The sequence below is a fragment of the Phocoena sinus genome, chromosome 4 (genome assembly GCF_008692025.1).
Source record: "Phocoena sinus isolate mPhoSin1 chromosome 4, mPhoSin1.pri, whole genome shotgun sequence".
In the NCBI taxonomy this organism is placed as follows: domain Eukaryota; kingdom Metazoa; phylum Chordata; class Mammalia; order Artiodactyla; family Phocoenidae; genus Phocoena; species Phocoena sinus.
Genome location: NC_045766.1, coordinates 9,264,561 through 9,279,779, shown reverse-complemented (window position 1 = coordinate 9,279,779; position 15,219 = coordinate 9,264,561). Strand labels below are relative to the sequence as shown.

The following is a 15,219-nucleotide window of genomic DNA, read 5'->3' as shown; positions in this document are numbered from 1 at the left end:
AACCATTATACATGTCATGGATAAACACAAGGTCCTACTGTATAGCACAGGGAACTAAATATATTCAATATCCTGTAATAAACCATAATGGAAAAGAAAAAAAAAAACAACCTGATAAATGTTATATAATGATATCTATACATTCATGTTAGTAACATAAATACATATACACGAATACAAATTTTAACACTGCCTATGGCAATAACTTAAGAAATCTAAATTTCTTTCTTAAGGGTCCATTATATGATAATACTTATATACGTCCGTTGTTGGAAATTCTAAATTCTCTTTGGAAGTAATGTCTGTGTATATGCATGTGTCTATCTCCCCATATTTTAAAGTTTTTTAGTTTATGAATTAATAATTCCTAAGTATCTCTCGAAAAAAGTTCCTGGGGGTAGATGTGCCATTTCCAAAAATAATTTTGAAGAAACCCTTTGAGTTGCCAAAAGTGAACTGTCCTGTGGCACATTTTTTTATGATTGCAACCTACACTGAGAAAATATGGAACTTTCCAACAATTTTCCAAATATTATTTATTGACTAAATTGTGAGATCTCACTTTATATTCAGAATTTTCTTCAAAAAATTAAAACCTGTATAATTATTGTGTGTTAAAAGGCAAAGATAACAGATATGAAACCTCATGGGAAGAAAAGACTATCTACAATCAAAGAATCATTGAAAATATTGACATTTACTTAATTTCTTGAAATTTGCTCCACTGCTTTGAAAAAAGATACTTGGGAAGCCTAAATGTTAGTTTTATTTCCCTGAAATGAAAAGTATACCTACTCTTGTGGGTTTAGCACGTCTGATGAGATTCTCAAATTTCCAATATTAGTGACCCTATCAAGCAGAGATTGTTAGAAAGTTTTTTGTTGTCACCGCTGACTATTTTGGTTTACTTCTACTTCCCCTTGCTTTCTGAGACTCTGCAGGAAGTGTGTTGAGGGAAACACACTGTGACTTCTCCAAATCCCGGTAGGTATCATCCTACTGTCTCATCACAGATTGGAAGCTCTTTATCTGGCCTCATGTCTCATTAAGCCACTGGACTCTTCCCTGTCAGACTGATACAGTCTCTGCTGGAGCAGGGCAGGCAGGGTAATTTAGAACAGGGTATCAGAAAAGGAGCTGGTTCCTGACCATGTGGGCTTGCTGGGCCATCTACAGCACCGGGGATGCCCTAGCAGCCTGGTGAAGCTGGACGGAAGCCCAAGGGACTGATGAAAACAGAGCTTGGCACACAGTAGGCACTCAATGAACACTTGTTGAATAAGTGAATGAGATGATTCTACTTCTACAACACAAGTCATTTGAACAAAATGATACAACCTCCTTCTTTAAGAGTCTATTTAAAAAGCGACACTGTTCACGTGGCTCTGGTCTGCAGGAAAACATGGACTGAGCAATAGCATAAAAGCAGAAGTCAGAACAGACAAGCCAGCCTTCAGCTTTCTCTTCCCACAGGTATAAAATGATCGGGCTTCAATACCCAAAGGAATACTCTGCGGTGGACTCACTTTGGGATAACAAAACTCTGGTTAAAAAGTTGTCTGGGTGGGGGCTTCCCTGGTGGCGCAGTGGTTGAGAGTCCGCCTGCCGATGCTAGGGGACACGGGTTCGTGCCCCGGTCTGGGAAGATCCCACATGCCGCGGAGCGGCTGGGCCCGTGAGCCATGGCCGCTGGGCCTGCGTGTCCGGAGCCTGTGCTCCGCAACGGGAGAGGCCACCACAGTGAGAGGCCCATGTACCGGGAAAAAAAAAAAAAAAAAAGTTGTCTAGGGGGAATTCCCTGGCAGTCCAGTGGTTAGGACTCCGTGCTTTCAGTATCAAGGGCCCGAGTTGATTCCTGGTCGAGGAACTAAGATCCTGTGAGCCACGTGGCGAGGCCAAAAACGAAGTCGCCTGGGGGGGCTCAGATTTTAATTTTAGGAAAGAAATTTAAGTCCTACAAATCCTCACCGTATCAGAAGATCACATCAATATTCATCTAAGCGCAATAACTGACAAAGCTAAAGAGAAGTCATCTGGAGGTGATCTGCCTCTTCTACTGGCCACGCTACTGCACCCCTTTATTATACAGATCACTCCACAGACACCAAGAAGAGTAAATAGCAGCTTTTCACAGAATCCCTGAGCTTGAAAAGCCCTAAAGGTCAGCTGGTTCACTTAACTAGAACACAGCCAGAAACCCTACCTGTGAAACACAGAACTACATATAGAAGTAAGATCACACCCCTCTGTGCCACAGTATGTTTTTTAAGATGTGAAGTCAACATACCACCGATCTCCTAATCACAATATATTGTTTTCTGTTAATTTATTAAAAGGCACAGATATTATGGAGACATATCATTATTAGAACAGTATTTTAATACTAGTAGCATGACTGTACTGTGCGGGTATTTTAAATTAAGGAAGACATGATAGGAATTTCAATTAATACAGCTGCCTTTTTTGTCTGAATTTGAATGGAGGATTCTTAAAGTTAGTCTAGTCTTCCATTTAATACAGAATTCCTCTCTGTAGCATGTTTTTTTTCTAAAAGATCACATAATAAAAGATGAATGCAGCAACTTTAAATATTTACCTTTCTAAATTCCACAGGAGCTGCTGAATATGGATTTCTATTATTGTTTCCTTTTTTTTTTTTTTTTTTTTTGCGGTACATGGGCCTCTCACTGTTGTGGCCTCTCCCATTGTGGAGCACAGGCTCCGGACGCGCAGGCTCAGCAGCCATGGCTCACGGGCCCAGCCGCTCCGCGGCATGTGGGATCTTCCCGGACCGGGGCACGAACCCGTGTCCCCTGCATCGGCAGGCGGACTCTCAACCACTGCGCCACCAGGGAAGCCCCCTGTATTTCTTAAATAAACTTCTTCTAGATTTTGAACACACGGTTATGATATTTAACTATTATCTTTTTATTTTAAATCATTACCAATGACTCTACATAGAGATTTGTCACACTGAACTTTAATTCTGTTAGTATGATTCATAGTACGAAGCCTGTACTTAAAAATGTATTTCAGAATCAAGTTGTAATTCTTTTAGCTAAAATATAATAAGTACCTATGGCTAATACATACAATAATATGTATACACACAGCATCTAAAATGTCTTAACCTCAGAACTAATTTGTCAAATCTTGTCACAGAGCACCTATGCACAACTGAAAGAACACCTCAGCGTGAGCTGCCAAATAAAATATGGTGGTAAAATAATCACAAAATCTAGAGTGACCATATTTTGGCAAGGAAAGAAGCTGGTGCAAACTCGATAAAAAACCCACAGCTTAACGGGATTTGGCATCAGCATCAGCACGATATGACATGAGAGGGGACTTTTGTTCTTAACAACAGTGCCACTCAGTGGCTGAACAATGGAGTGAACTGATAAACAGCATGAATGGAAGGTGGGCAAAAAGGAAAATGGAGATTGGGAAGAGGCAATGATAGTACTGCAGGCAAAGAGATACTGCATTGCCATGGTAACTGTACCTGGGAGGTCAGTTAGGGTCTGGGCAGGAACAGAAACCTGAGCATCGCTTCCTGTAACTACATCGCCTGGATTTCATAAGAAAAAATAATTAGGTATCATAAAGAGGAAAAGGAAATCAACTTTTCTTTCATATTTAATGCTGGAATACTTTTACTTATCAACCTAATTACTAAAAGTACAGTGAAACAGAAAATACAACACAATCTTAGAAAAATATAAAATATTTTTTAAAGCAACTGATTTTTAAAAAGTGTTTCCTAGAAAGCTTTTGTGCCTGTTTTTCTTAAGGAAAAAAACAAGTTTCTATTACTCTAAAGCACAGGAAACTTTAGCCATCAAAAGACTTGGCTGAGCAGATTTCATTATGCTACAAATAACAGCATGAATTTATATTTTCTTATTTTTTTTAAGAATTCTTTATCCAAAAGTAAGTTAAATGCCTTTATTAAGAAGTCAACATTCTTCTGAAATTGATTTCCTCCTGCAACAGACAAAATTTATTTTTAACTAAACTTGAAACCAATTTCTTCAGTGATAAGATAAAGACCTAAACAAGTTCTAATTTCATATTAAGTATTGAAAAGATTTCATAAGTTACCACATGCACTTATAAATGTCAACATGTAAAAATAAATCTGTGAACTGCATACCCTTTAAACTTGATATACTTATTATAGGCGAGATTTCATTTACAAATTGGACCTGCAGTAAATGCTTAAAATAAAGAAGTGTTCAAATTCAAAAAACAGAGGAAAAGAGGGGGAAAGGGAGTACATTTAAAAAATGCAGGAAAGAAAGGAAAAGGAAGTACTGAGAAGCATTCGAGGTACACGACCACTGAGAAGGAAGATTTTTTTGGTTCTTTGATTTCCTTCCTGGATGACAAAGTTCAATATGAAGCACAGTTGCTGTTGACAGAATCATCCCCTGGATAGATCAGCATCTGAAGCCCCATGCTATTTTGAGATTAATGAGCTGAAAAACAAGCCTTCTTAAAAGGCACCATATTTTCTATGTATGATAATGTATGATTAACAGATTTGCTTTCCCTGTAGCTTTTACACAATAGTAAAAAAAAAAAAAAAATCAATTTTTGAATTATATAACAACCCTCAGTGCCTTGACCACTTGCTACCATTATGATTTACAGCACAGCCAGCTCATCTGGAAATTATTGGGTTGTAATTAGACCATTCCTATCAATTAACGGTACATGCATTTATATTCTCCTATAGCTGAAATAAAATCTATAAATAGGTACATATGCCAAACAAGTGATAAACAACTTTTAGTGGAACTTCTCAGGTCCTGAATTTTCATAATATAGTTAACTCTCTATTCACTGGTGAATGGTGTGCCTCATTTTCTGTACATCTGAAAATTTTCAATTCTATGCTTGCTACCCATTTCACTCTGCTGCTTCTGGATCACCTATTAATGTATATTTAGAGACTGAGACTAACTTTAATATTGGATGTCACCAGGAAAATGATGGAGGATCACCTGTACTCCCTCCCTCCTTCAGGACCCCGGCCCCAACAGAGATGGCAACAGCAGAAGGCATTTCAAGTGACTCATACATGAATGTTGGCTTCTCCGTAGAACTCTTCCCCTATACAAGCACAGGTAATCGGGAGTTAACTAACCTATGAAAGCCATAAGGATATCCAGCTGCGTAAACAACCACTTTTCAAAACAACTTTAAAATTTTCCAGCAGAGTACACTAAAAAGGCACCAAGTAGATGACTCTGTTCTGAGATAGTCAGAAGTCCTATTCCAACACATGCCTTCTGAAAGGGTAAACACTGTGCTCACTCATTCCCGGGCCAGGTGACACACCTGCAGATTTGTCAGTGTCACAGCACAGCAGGACACTTGTGGGAAACACCAGCGTAAACAACCGATGTTGGTATCTTTTTTTTTTTTTACATCTTTATTGGAGTATAATTGCTTTACAATGGTGTGTTAGTTTCTGCTTTATAACAAAGTGAATCAGTTATACATACACATATGCTCCCATATCTCTTCCCTCTTGCGTCTCCCTCCCTCCCACCCTCCCTATCCCACCCCTCTAGGTGGTCACAAAGCACAGAGCTGATCTCCCTGTGCCATGCGGCTGCTTCCCACTAGCTATCTATTTTACGTTTGGTAGTGTATATATGTCCATGCATGTTGGTATCTTTTACCAAAGGAACCGCAGATTTTTGGAGCTGGGAGGCTCCCCAGGGATCAGTCCAAACCTCTTATTTCCGGGTGAGGAAAAGGGTCTGAAAGCTTCAGGATTCTGCCCGTGGTTCACTGGAGAGTGAATGAAGGAAGGGGATCAACCTACCCTCGCTTCTACTGGTATAAAACTTTCTCCTTCCTTTTACTCCATTTTATTCAAAACTTCATGCAGGGAGGGGCATTAGCAGGACGATATACCTTTAATATGAAGGTAGACAAGCTTTTTGTAGGTTGACACGACAAGAACAAACCAGAAATAAAAAGGAGAGTTGCCAAACAAGACCACTTTTGTTCAGCGCAGGGATCAGTTACAAAATGCCCCAGTGATGCTCACGTTCCAAATACTTTGCTTAAGTGCTCTGTTGTTTCCTTGTAACTGGAGACTTAGTTTTCATCAATTGTTCCATCCTCATGCACTTCCTTTCTCACTTACTGTGATATTAATACTTGACATTTCCTTAGAGACACAACTTTATATTTCTATAGTCATTTGGCTTGGTTCCTCAGAAAATTTAACGGCATTAAGAGATTCTCTGACTCATTTGCTGCCATCAGTTAGAACTACTACTGACTACAGCTTGTTATCAAAGCAATATTGAAATCGTATTTGTTTAGAACAGTAAGACAGTACAATTAAGAAATATAAAATAACATTCATTTCCATCCTGGAAGTGGGCATGTCTCCTGGCATTAAAATACATTTACAATATGTTAATGATCTGAAGTCTCCTATTTTTTAAATCATGTGTGATAGCTCTACATTAAAAAGAAAAACGTAATTTTAAAAGAGATATTCGTATGTAAGGTAAATGGAATATTCTAATAGAAATTTAAATACTAAATATATAAAGTCTAATACTTCATATAGGCAATGATAGATAATATGATGAAACTAACAGAACACACACTTATTATTGAACACACACTTATTATTATTGAATAACTCATTATTTTCTATCATTGGAGAAGAGTCCATTTAACTTAAGTTCTGACCAGTTTAAATGCCAATAATTTAATTTTTAAAATAATTTTGGATGCAATCTTCTTAAACAGAGTATATGGAACATGGTTTAAGGTCTTCTTACTGATTCAATATTACTATTGTTATTGTCAACACCTGTTACTGAACTTGGCTATGATCCAGGGACACCTTTAAGACACAGATGAGGCAGGGGTCAGGAGGGTATTTGCTCTGACACTAACTGGCCACAGACACTATGCTTTGTGAGGCCTTAGGATTGATTTTTGTAGATTTTCTGCCATCGTGTTACTATTTCTTGTTTCCGTAGTATAGACAGCAGAGTCCCATCACTAAAAATAAATGTGGCTGTTTCTAATCGGCTATGAGTAGGGGTACTTAATTCATATGTCTTTGGAAATAAGTAGAAAATAAGAGAAAAAGGTTATGAGTAAGAACCTGAAGGGCTCCCTTATGAACAAATCACCGGAGGCAGGTGAAGCGCTGGAAAGGCCCTGAAATGGAAAGGAGCGTACCTGAGTCCCAGCAGCAGGAGAGCCGCTGACGGCACTCCCAGCAGCAGTGCACACTTGTCAACTGAGTGATCCGGCTCTCACGTTCTCTGGTTCTCTCAGTGCAGGGACTTAGACACTAACTCTGCTGCCTGAGATATTCTGTTTGGCTTCTTCCCCGCTTTGGGCTCTAGTTTGAATTCCTTGGAGGTAAAGCAGGTGGAACAGGGACTGCAAGCCTGGTGACCCGCTTCCTCCAAACCAACTGCACGGACAAATGCTGTGACTAGCAGAGCCCAGGGTACCAGACCTTCCCATCTCAGATGCTCTTCTAGCCAGAAGCATCACTATACAAAGCTAGCAGGGATCTCGGTCAGCCGACGTCAAGTTCCATGCTGTGACGGTTCACGCCATACTCTGTGGGCATCACCAGGACGCAAATGCAAGTATACTAAGGTACAGACGTTAAAACAAGTACTTTAACAAATTACCTCATAAAACGTTCTTAAGAACAATATAGTAGCTGATATTGCCACTTAAAAAGGACCTACTATAACAGATTTTAAAAAATTAAGTCTTGCACTAATTTCTCTTTCTAGGACGGGGATTCCTCATAGGCAGGTGAGGAAATCCCAGGCTACCCTGGGAGTGTTTCCTCTAGATTAACCAGCATCTCCCCTTACCTTTGTTCAGCTGCACTGGCATGCTTTCCGATTTCATCAGCCTCTGCTGCTGCTGCAGAGGATGCGTGGGGGCCTCTGCCAGGGTCCTGGTGGGAACCACAGCCGGGGAGGAGGCACCGCCACTGCCTCCCGGTACTGGGCTATCCACACCGCCCGGGGCCGTTGCCGGAGAAATCAACTTTCTTCCAAAGTTCATCAGGCTGGTAGAGACTTTATTGATATTCAGGGGAGCACCTTTGGCACTAGTCCTGTAAAAAAACAAATTAGGTGGAGAGACATTGTTTAAATTAGAGGACAACTCTATTTCACATGCTCTGTTGATATAAAAACATACCTTACCTGCTTTGGAAAAGGTCTAGATCAGCTACACGAAGTGAGGCGTGATAATTTCAAAGTGACCACAGGATAAGAAAACAAGATTCTTAAAGACGTGGCTTATGGAATATAGTCTTTTTACTTTCCATTCACTCATTCATTCATTCAACAAACAGGGCCCATTATAGCCAACACTGCAACTGTCCAAAACAGACATAGTTTCCCTCCTGGAGATTCTAGAAAATACATTCATCACATAATCACATAAACAGATGTATGACTAAAACCTGTGATGAGGACTCTGAAGGAGAGGTACAGGGCTGGGCGAGTCTGGGGTAACCCACAGAAGGGGGCACCTGGGAAGCCAGGCTGAGAATAGATTTCCCACAAACTCTGGCCTGTGGGAACAAGGCCATATTTAATCTGACTTTGAAAAATAAATGTGTCTGAGAGCCATGAAGTCAGTTCATAGAAGTACATCAAGGGCTCTGGTCCACGAGAATTGGGTCCACCCTCACCCCACACTACCGGCCCCGCGTTCCGTATCCTCCTTCCCCACGTCCCTGCTTTACTTTTCCTGATGGTGCTTTGCATCACCTGACATACTACATATTTTACTTATTTGGCTATGATCTGTCCACCTCCCCCAACCCCCACTGGAATAAATGTTTCATGGAGACAGGACTTCGGTCTCTCTGCCATGTTGCCAGTCGCCTAGAACATAACAGGTATTCTAGAAATATGTGTTAAAAGGCAGCTGCGTCTGCCTGTAGTCTAAGCCTTTACACCTATTCCCATGGAGGAAGTGTCCCTTGCTCCTGGCCACGGCCTGCCTCCCCACGTGCGGGGAGATGCCATCTGCTCTGACCTTTGGAGACGGTTGCTCCTGGATCTTGCTCTCCTGCATCACCATTTCCCCCTTTCTACCGTATCTTTCCCATGAGCACACAACCGTGGTGTGTGTGTGTGTGCGCGCGCGCGTGTCTCCCAACTTCTCCTTTGAACCCTCATTCCTTCCTGGTTACCATCCTACTTCTTTCCCTCCTCACAACACATCTTTTCAGAAGTGTCTTAACGTGCTACTTGTGCTTCTCCAGTCCTGGCCCACTAAGGTCTGGCTGTGGCCTCCTTGCCATCGCTCTGAAACCACCCCTGGAGGTCACCAATGACTCCGCAGAGCAAAGGTCCACCCTTACTTCGTGCCACGTCTCAGCAGCAGCCAACTGCCCTCCACTCCCCGCTCCCTCTCAGACAGGTCCTCTCTCGGATACCAGGGTTTGCCAGCACCTGTGCTCTGTCTGGCAGATAGAGGACACCAAGTCAACATTGGCTAAAATGAATGATTACTTCCCAAATGATTCATCATCTTGAAGTATCTCAGGGCTATTACGTGAAAGACCAGTTATGATCATAAATTATTTTAGTTGTAGGAGGCTGACCATGTCAATATCAAAGTTTGCATTTTTACTGCCCAATCATTAATAGAAGCTTGTTTTCTCACATTTAGCTTCTTTTTCATAAAAGTAGGAAACTGAAAATCAAGTTTGAGGGATCCACTTGTTATGATTTTAGTTACCTTGAATATTGCCATCATTTCGTCCTCTCAGATCTACCTGGCAGCACTTACACGGTAATTCGCCTACTTTTTATATGACAGCTGTAACCTTGCCGTTGCTAGATAGGGCGCTAGAACAGAACTGATCCAGAGTTCTGTAATAAAAAGCAAAGAACACTATGCTTGTTCCTTCCATAAAGTCTTTAACGGTCCTAGCTAATATTATGGGCTAGGTATGGGAAACTTATATTGCTTCAGAGATTGGACAAATCAAATTTAAAACCTGGAATTTGCTTTATAAAAGAAACGAGCTATTCATTTATAACGCATGAAATGTGAAAAAAAAATCCTTTTTCAAATGGTTCATTTTGCATCATTTCATCTTTAAAGAACAAAGCTATTTAATGTTCTTCGAAAAATTATTGAAAATAATGTTTCCTAATGGAGATGAGGATATATAGTGATGATGCACCACTTATTTCCAATTATTTATTTATTTATTTATTTTTTTGCGGTACGCGGGCCTCTCAGCGCTGTGGCCTCTCCCGTTGCGGAGCACAGTCTCCGGACGCGCAGGCTCAGCAGCCATGGCTCACGGGCCCAGCTGCTCCGCGGCATGTGGGATCTTCACGGACCGGGGCACGAACCCGTGTCCCCTGCATCGGCAGGCGGACTCTCAACCACTGCGCCACCAGGGAAGCCCTATTTCCAATTTTTATACGCTTCCTAAGGAAGTAGAGACCTCTCAATGTATAGACACTACAGCTTGGCAACAGAGAAGGCGCTCAGTACATGTTTATTGAGAAAAAGAATGAATGACATGTAAAGAACTCATAAATTCTGGATTCAGAAGGCGTTCACCTCTGGCACTGCAGTGCACTCAGCAGCCTGCGTGCATCCCCCTTTCTCGCGAGTCATAGTGGAAAGAAGAGTTATTAGGATACTGAAGTTCCACTGCATTTTAGTTTCGCTTGTATGCAAGTCAAGATCCATAATTCACGGATATGAAGAAGTTATAATGTTGTTACCCTTTTTTTATAAACAAAAATGTACTAGTCAAATTCCCATATTGCCAGTTCTAAAATTCATATGTTGATAAAAGTACTAAGAAACTGCTAGAGCATTATCAAGAGACTATGGTTATGGCATCTTCATTACTACTACAAACCATGAAAAACACACAGATCAAGCTCATGCCGAACCATTTTTCATCTGAATAGCTCTTAAAAGAGGATGAGCGCTGTTTTCCTTTTTTGAACGTTTTTTGTTTTCAACCAATTTCCCCCTCATCCACTACCCATGCTTCCAGAAGAATGAGAAGAATTTTGAAAACAACTATTGAAGGTGACTATTTTCAGGTAGAAACAATTATAACCCATGTACTTCTAGAGCAGGCATGCTAAGCATGCTGCCCGCTGTTTGTGTTTCAGGCATGACAACTTTTATGACAAAGTTAGCTAAGAGAGATCTTAAATATTAGCAGCAGCGGTCTTCGCAAGACATACTAAACATTCTGCAACAATTATTATTGGCTGTCAAGTCACGTGTGCTAAATTCATGAAAATTAATGCAGTTGTCAAGAGATCTGATGGACAGTGAGGACCGGACTGGATTGGATTAAAGATGGCGGCAATGGGGCTTCCCTGCTGGCGCAGTGGTTGGGAGTCCGCCTGCCGATGCAGGGGACGCGGGTTCGTGCCCCGGTCCGGGAAGATCCCACATGCAGCGGAGCGGCTGGGCCCGTAAGCCATGGCCGCTGAGCCTGCGCGTCCGGAGCCTGTGCTCCGCAATGGGAGAGGCCACAACAGTGAGAGAGGTCCGCGTACCACAAAAAAACACAAAAAACAAAACAAAACAAAACAAAAAAAGATGGCGGCAATGTGTAAATAGTGTTAAAAGAAATGCTAAGAGGGCTTTGGAGTTAACAAGACACTGAACAGCAAATCTAATGAGCAACTGGCTCTGTGTAATCAAAGTTTTTTGTTACTGTCGTCTACACTACATACTATTATTAAAAACAGTATCACCTAGGAGGGATTGTTTGGAAATTGTGCCAAGAACTTTCTTTTAGCACAGCCTCTTCAGTGGGTTAAATCAGCAGCAACAGAGGCATCTTCCTGAAGATCCATGAATCCTTCGAAATACCTGTACCAGAACCCAACCTGGCTTCACTGTTGGGCCCTTTTTGTACAGTTTCTGAAATTCTGAAAGTGGGTGACTCTTGCTGCCTCTTCTACCCTCTTCCTACCAACTTGATCTCTTGCAGCCTGGCTTTCTAACTCACACTCTGTTTACTGAAAGAGTTTCTAGGGTCTCCAATGCCTTCTTAATTCCCAGGATCATGAGCTGCTCTCATTCAGCTTCTAAAACCTTTCTAAAACTTAAAAAAAAAAAAAAGTATCGCCTCTGTAAAAACTCTCCACAACCTTCTTTCCTTTCCTGGTATCCAAATCTTTTCACCACCCTGATTTATTTCCTTCTTACCTACAGATTTCTTTCAAGTCTGATATTAAGTATCTAATATTTGTTTATTTCACTCCTCTTGCAATAAAATGTTGTTAAATGCTTGTTTATATTTTTGTCAAATAATGAGTTTTCAACTCATTTTTAATTATTTTATCTATATTCCCAAAGGTTGAATGCTTGGTTCATTCATTCATTCACTTACTCATTTTCTCTTTTTCCCAATATAAGTATTTAAAGCTGCACATTTGCATCTGATTAAAGCAATAGCATCGGGACTTCCCCGATGGTATAGTGGTTAAGACTCCTCGCTCCCTATGCAGGGGGCCCCTGCACGATCCCACATGCATGCCGCAACTAAGGGTTCGCATGCCACAACTAAGGAGCCGGTGAGCCACAAATAAGGAGCCTGTGAGCTGCAACTAAGGAGCCCGCCTGCCACAACTAAGACCGAGCACAACCAAGTAAATAAAATAAATAAATATTTAAAAAATTAAAGCAGTTGCATCAAAGATTTTCCCTCACATTTTCAAATAGTCTGTTGATCCAATTGTTATTTAGATACATTTAAAATTTTAGACAGTTGGGTTTGTCTTAAGTATATTACTCATTTTGTTTTATTAAATAAAAATAGAAATATCAGCGAATGGAAGTAGGGAAATCTTCTGATTTTTCAAAAGGAGTGTGGAAACCAAACTGTAAAATAGACTGGTTTATACAAATATTTTTACTAATTACTTGGAAATGGCTGTGTTTATTACAAGTAGCCAGTCTGGTTCACTAAAAACAAGTCATTCTAAGACAACTTTATTTCTTATCTGAAGCGCTGACCTCTGTTGGATTTTATCAAGGTGCAGTGGATATAATGGAGGATAATACACACTTAGTTACAGCTGAACAACTGTACCTCACGTGTACCGCTGAATGTTCTAGCTCCCCTTTGGTGACGTGTGTCTCAGACTTGGTTCACAGACCTCCTCACCAGTCCTTTTTTTTAAAGGTCATAATCTTCTGTCACTGAATTGCGTAACTTGGAAGAGTTATTTAGCCTGTTGTCTGGACCTTAGTTTCCTTATCTTTAAACCATGGGGGCTGAGTTATATGATATTTTGTGTCCCTTTGAGATAGAAGATCCTATAGTTTTAAGACTTGAAGAAAGAGAACATGGGCTTATAAATTTTAGACCAAAAGCTGCAGAGGCACCCAATACATCAGATAAAATGATCAAAATTTAAAACACTCTCAAGAGGGTAGCATGAGAAATAAATGAAACACATAACATTTAATGAAGATAAATAAAAGCTTATACACTTAGGTTAAAACTTTTGACAACTGCTCATTACAGATAGAATAGGGAGGCATGGATTAACGTGAGTTCATATTGAAAAACAAAAAGTCAAGCTCCCAAAAATGAATGTTTTGGTCTGGTCTACAAGGCTAATCTGAGCCCATAATGATGTTGCAGGAGAAAACTAAGATTCTTGGGGTACATTAATTCTAGATGAGTGAACTTCTGGGCTTCCAGGCAAGCGTGTAAAATGCTTGGAAGTCTTTACACTGTCCTAACAACAAGTAAAAAGCTGAACAAACTGAAAAAAAAAATCAACATTTTTTTCTTAGATCCATAAGAGAAGTGAGGTCAAAGGGCAAACTGCTGTCACCCAGATTGGAGAGAGTGACGGGTGAATACAGAGGATCACGACCTACCAGAGCAGAAACCCACAAGAACTAGTGCTGGGGTAGGGAAATTGGAACTGTGGCTGAATTGCTAGAAGCTCAGTGTGGACAAACTTGAGAGTTAAAATCTCCCAGGGGACCCAGTCAGGAGGGTGGAGGGGCAGCCCAAACTTCAGCGAGTTTTACCTCCTGGAGCTCTACCAGGTTCTCATGGTAAATATGGGAGAAAAATTGTGCTTCTGGCAGGGGTAGAGGAAAAGGAACCATTTGAAATACACCAGAGCATCTTGTTCTTCTTAAATGGTCTGCCCTCAGGAGAAATATTTAACCAGAGTCCAACCTACAGGGATTTTCGCCGAGCCTAACTGACCTGGGAGAAGGCAAGTACCCAACCCCAGCCCCCACTAGCCGTCCTGTTCCACCTGATGTTGGTGGGGGCTGCAGCTGAGAGGCATGTGTCAAGTTCACAGTCTGGAAGCCCAGGCTCACTAAAAGATTGAGACCTAATCATAGGACCATAGAATGCTTCCTTTCCTCCACACCTTATCACCACATTACTAAAGGCCTATTTCTGGAGTTCCTTTTACCCAGTACAACATGTCCAACTATTAAAAAAAAAATTAAAAGATATATTAAAAAAGCAAAAAGCATACTTTGAAGAGAGAGAGCGACCAAGCTTCAGAACCAGACTCAGATACATCAGGGATGTTGGAATTATCAGACTGGAAATTTTAAATCACTATGATTAAAATGCTAAAGACTCTTAAGGAATAAAGTATACAGCATGCAAGAACAGATAGGAAATATAAGCAGAGGGGAGGAAATTCTAAGAAAAAAAAAAAAAAGAAATGACAGAGATCAAAAATACTGTAACATAAACAAAGTATGTCTTTGATGGGCTTATTATTGATGGACATGGCTAAGGAAAGAATCTCTGAGGTTGAGGATATTTCAATAGAAACTCCCCAAGCAAACAGAAAAGACAGAAAAAGCAGAGCAGAATATCCAAAAATTGTGGGACAACCCTAAAAGATGTAACATTCAAATAATGGGAACACCAGAAGAAGAAAGAGAGAAAAGAACAGAAGAAATATTTGAAACAATGACTGAGAATTTCCCCCAAATTAATGTCAGTCAACAAACCAAAGATCCAGGGAGTTCAGAGAACACCAGGCAAGAAAAATGCCAAAAAATAACTATGCTTAGTTATATCATTTTTAAACTATGGAAAATCACAGGAAAAAAAAATCCTGAAATAAGCCCGAGGAAAAAAAACAGCTTACCTATAGAGGAGCAAAAATAAGAACAACATTCTAATTATCC

The 15,219-nt window shown here is 40.5% G+C and overlaps 1 protein-coding gene across 3 annotated transcripts in view; it reads right to left on the bottom strand.

Annotated features, from left to right (window-relative positions):
• The window catches only part of TBC1D5 (TBC1 domain family member 5), a 548,194-nt gene that overhangs the window by 68,454 nt on the left and 464,521 nt on the right, over positions 1 to 15,219 (bottom strand). For all 3 annotated transcript variants that reach the window (XM_032630465.1, XM_032630464.1, XM_032630466.1), the window contains one exon: positions 7,887 to 8,134. In XM_032630465.1, the coding sequence (XP_032486356.1) occupies positions 7,887 to 8,134 (248 nt within the window). The remainder of the gene's footprint in view (positions 1 to 7,886; positions 8,135 to 15,219) is intronic.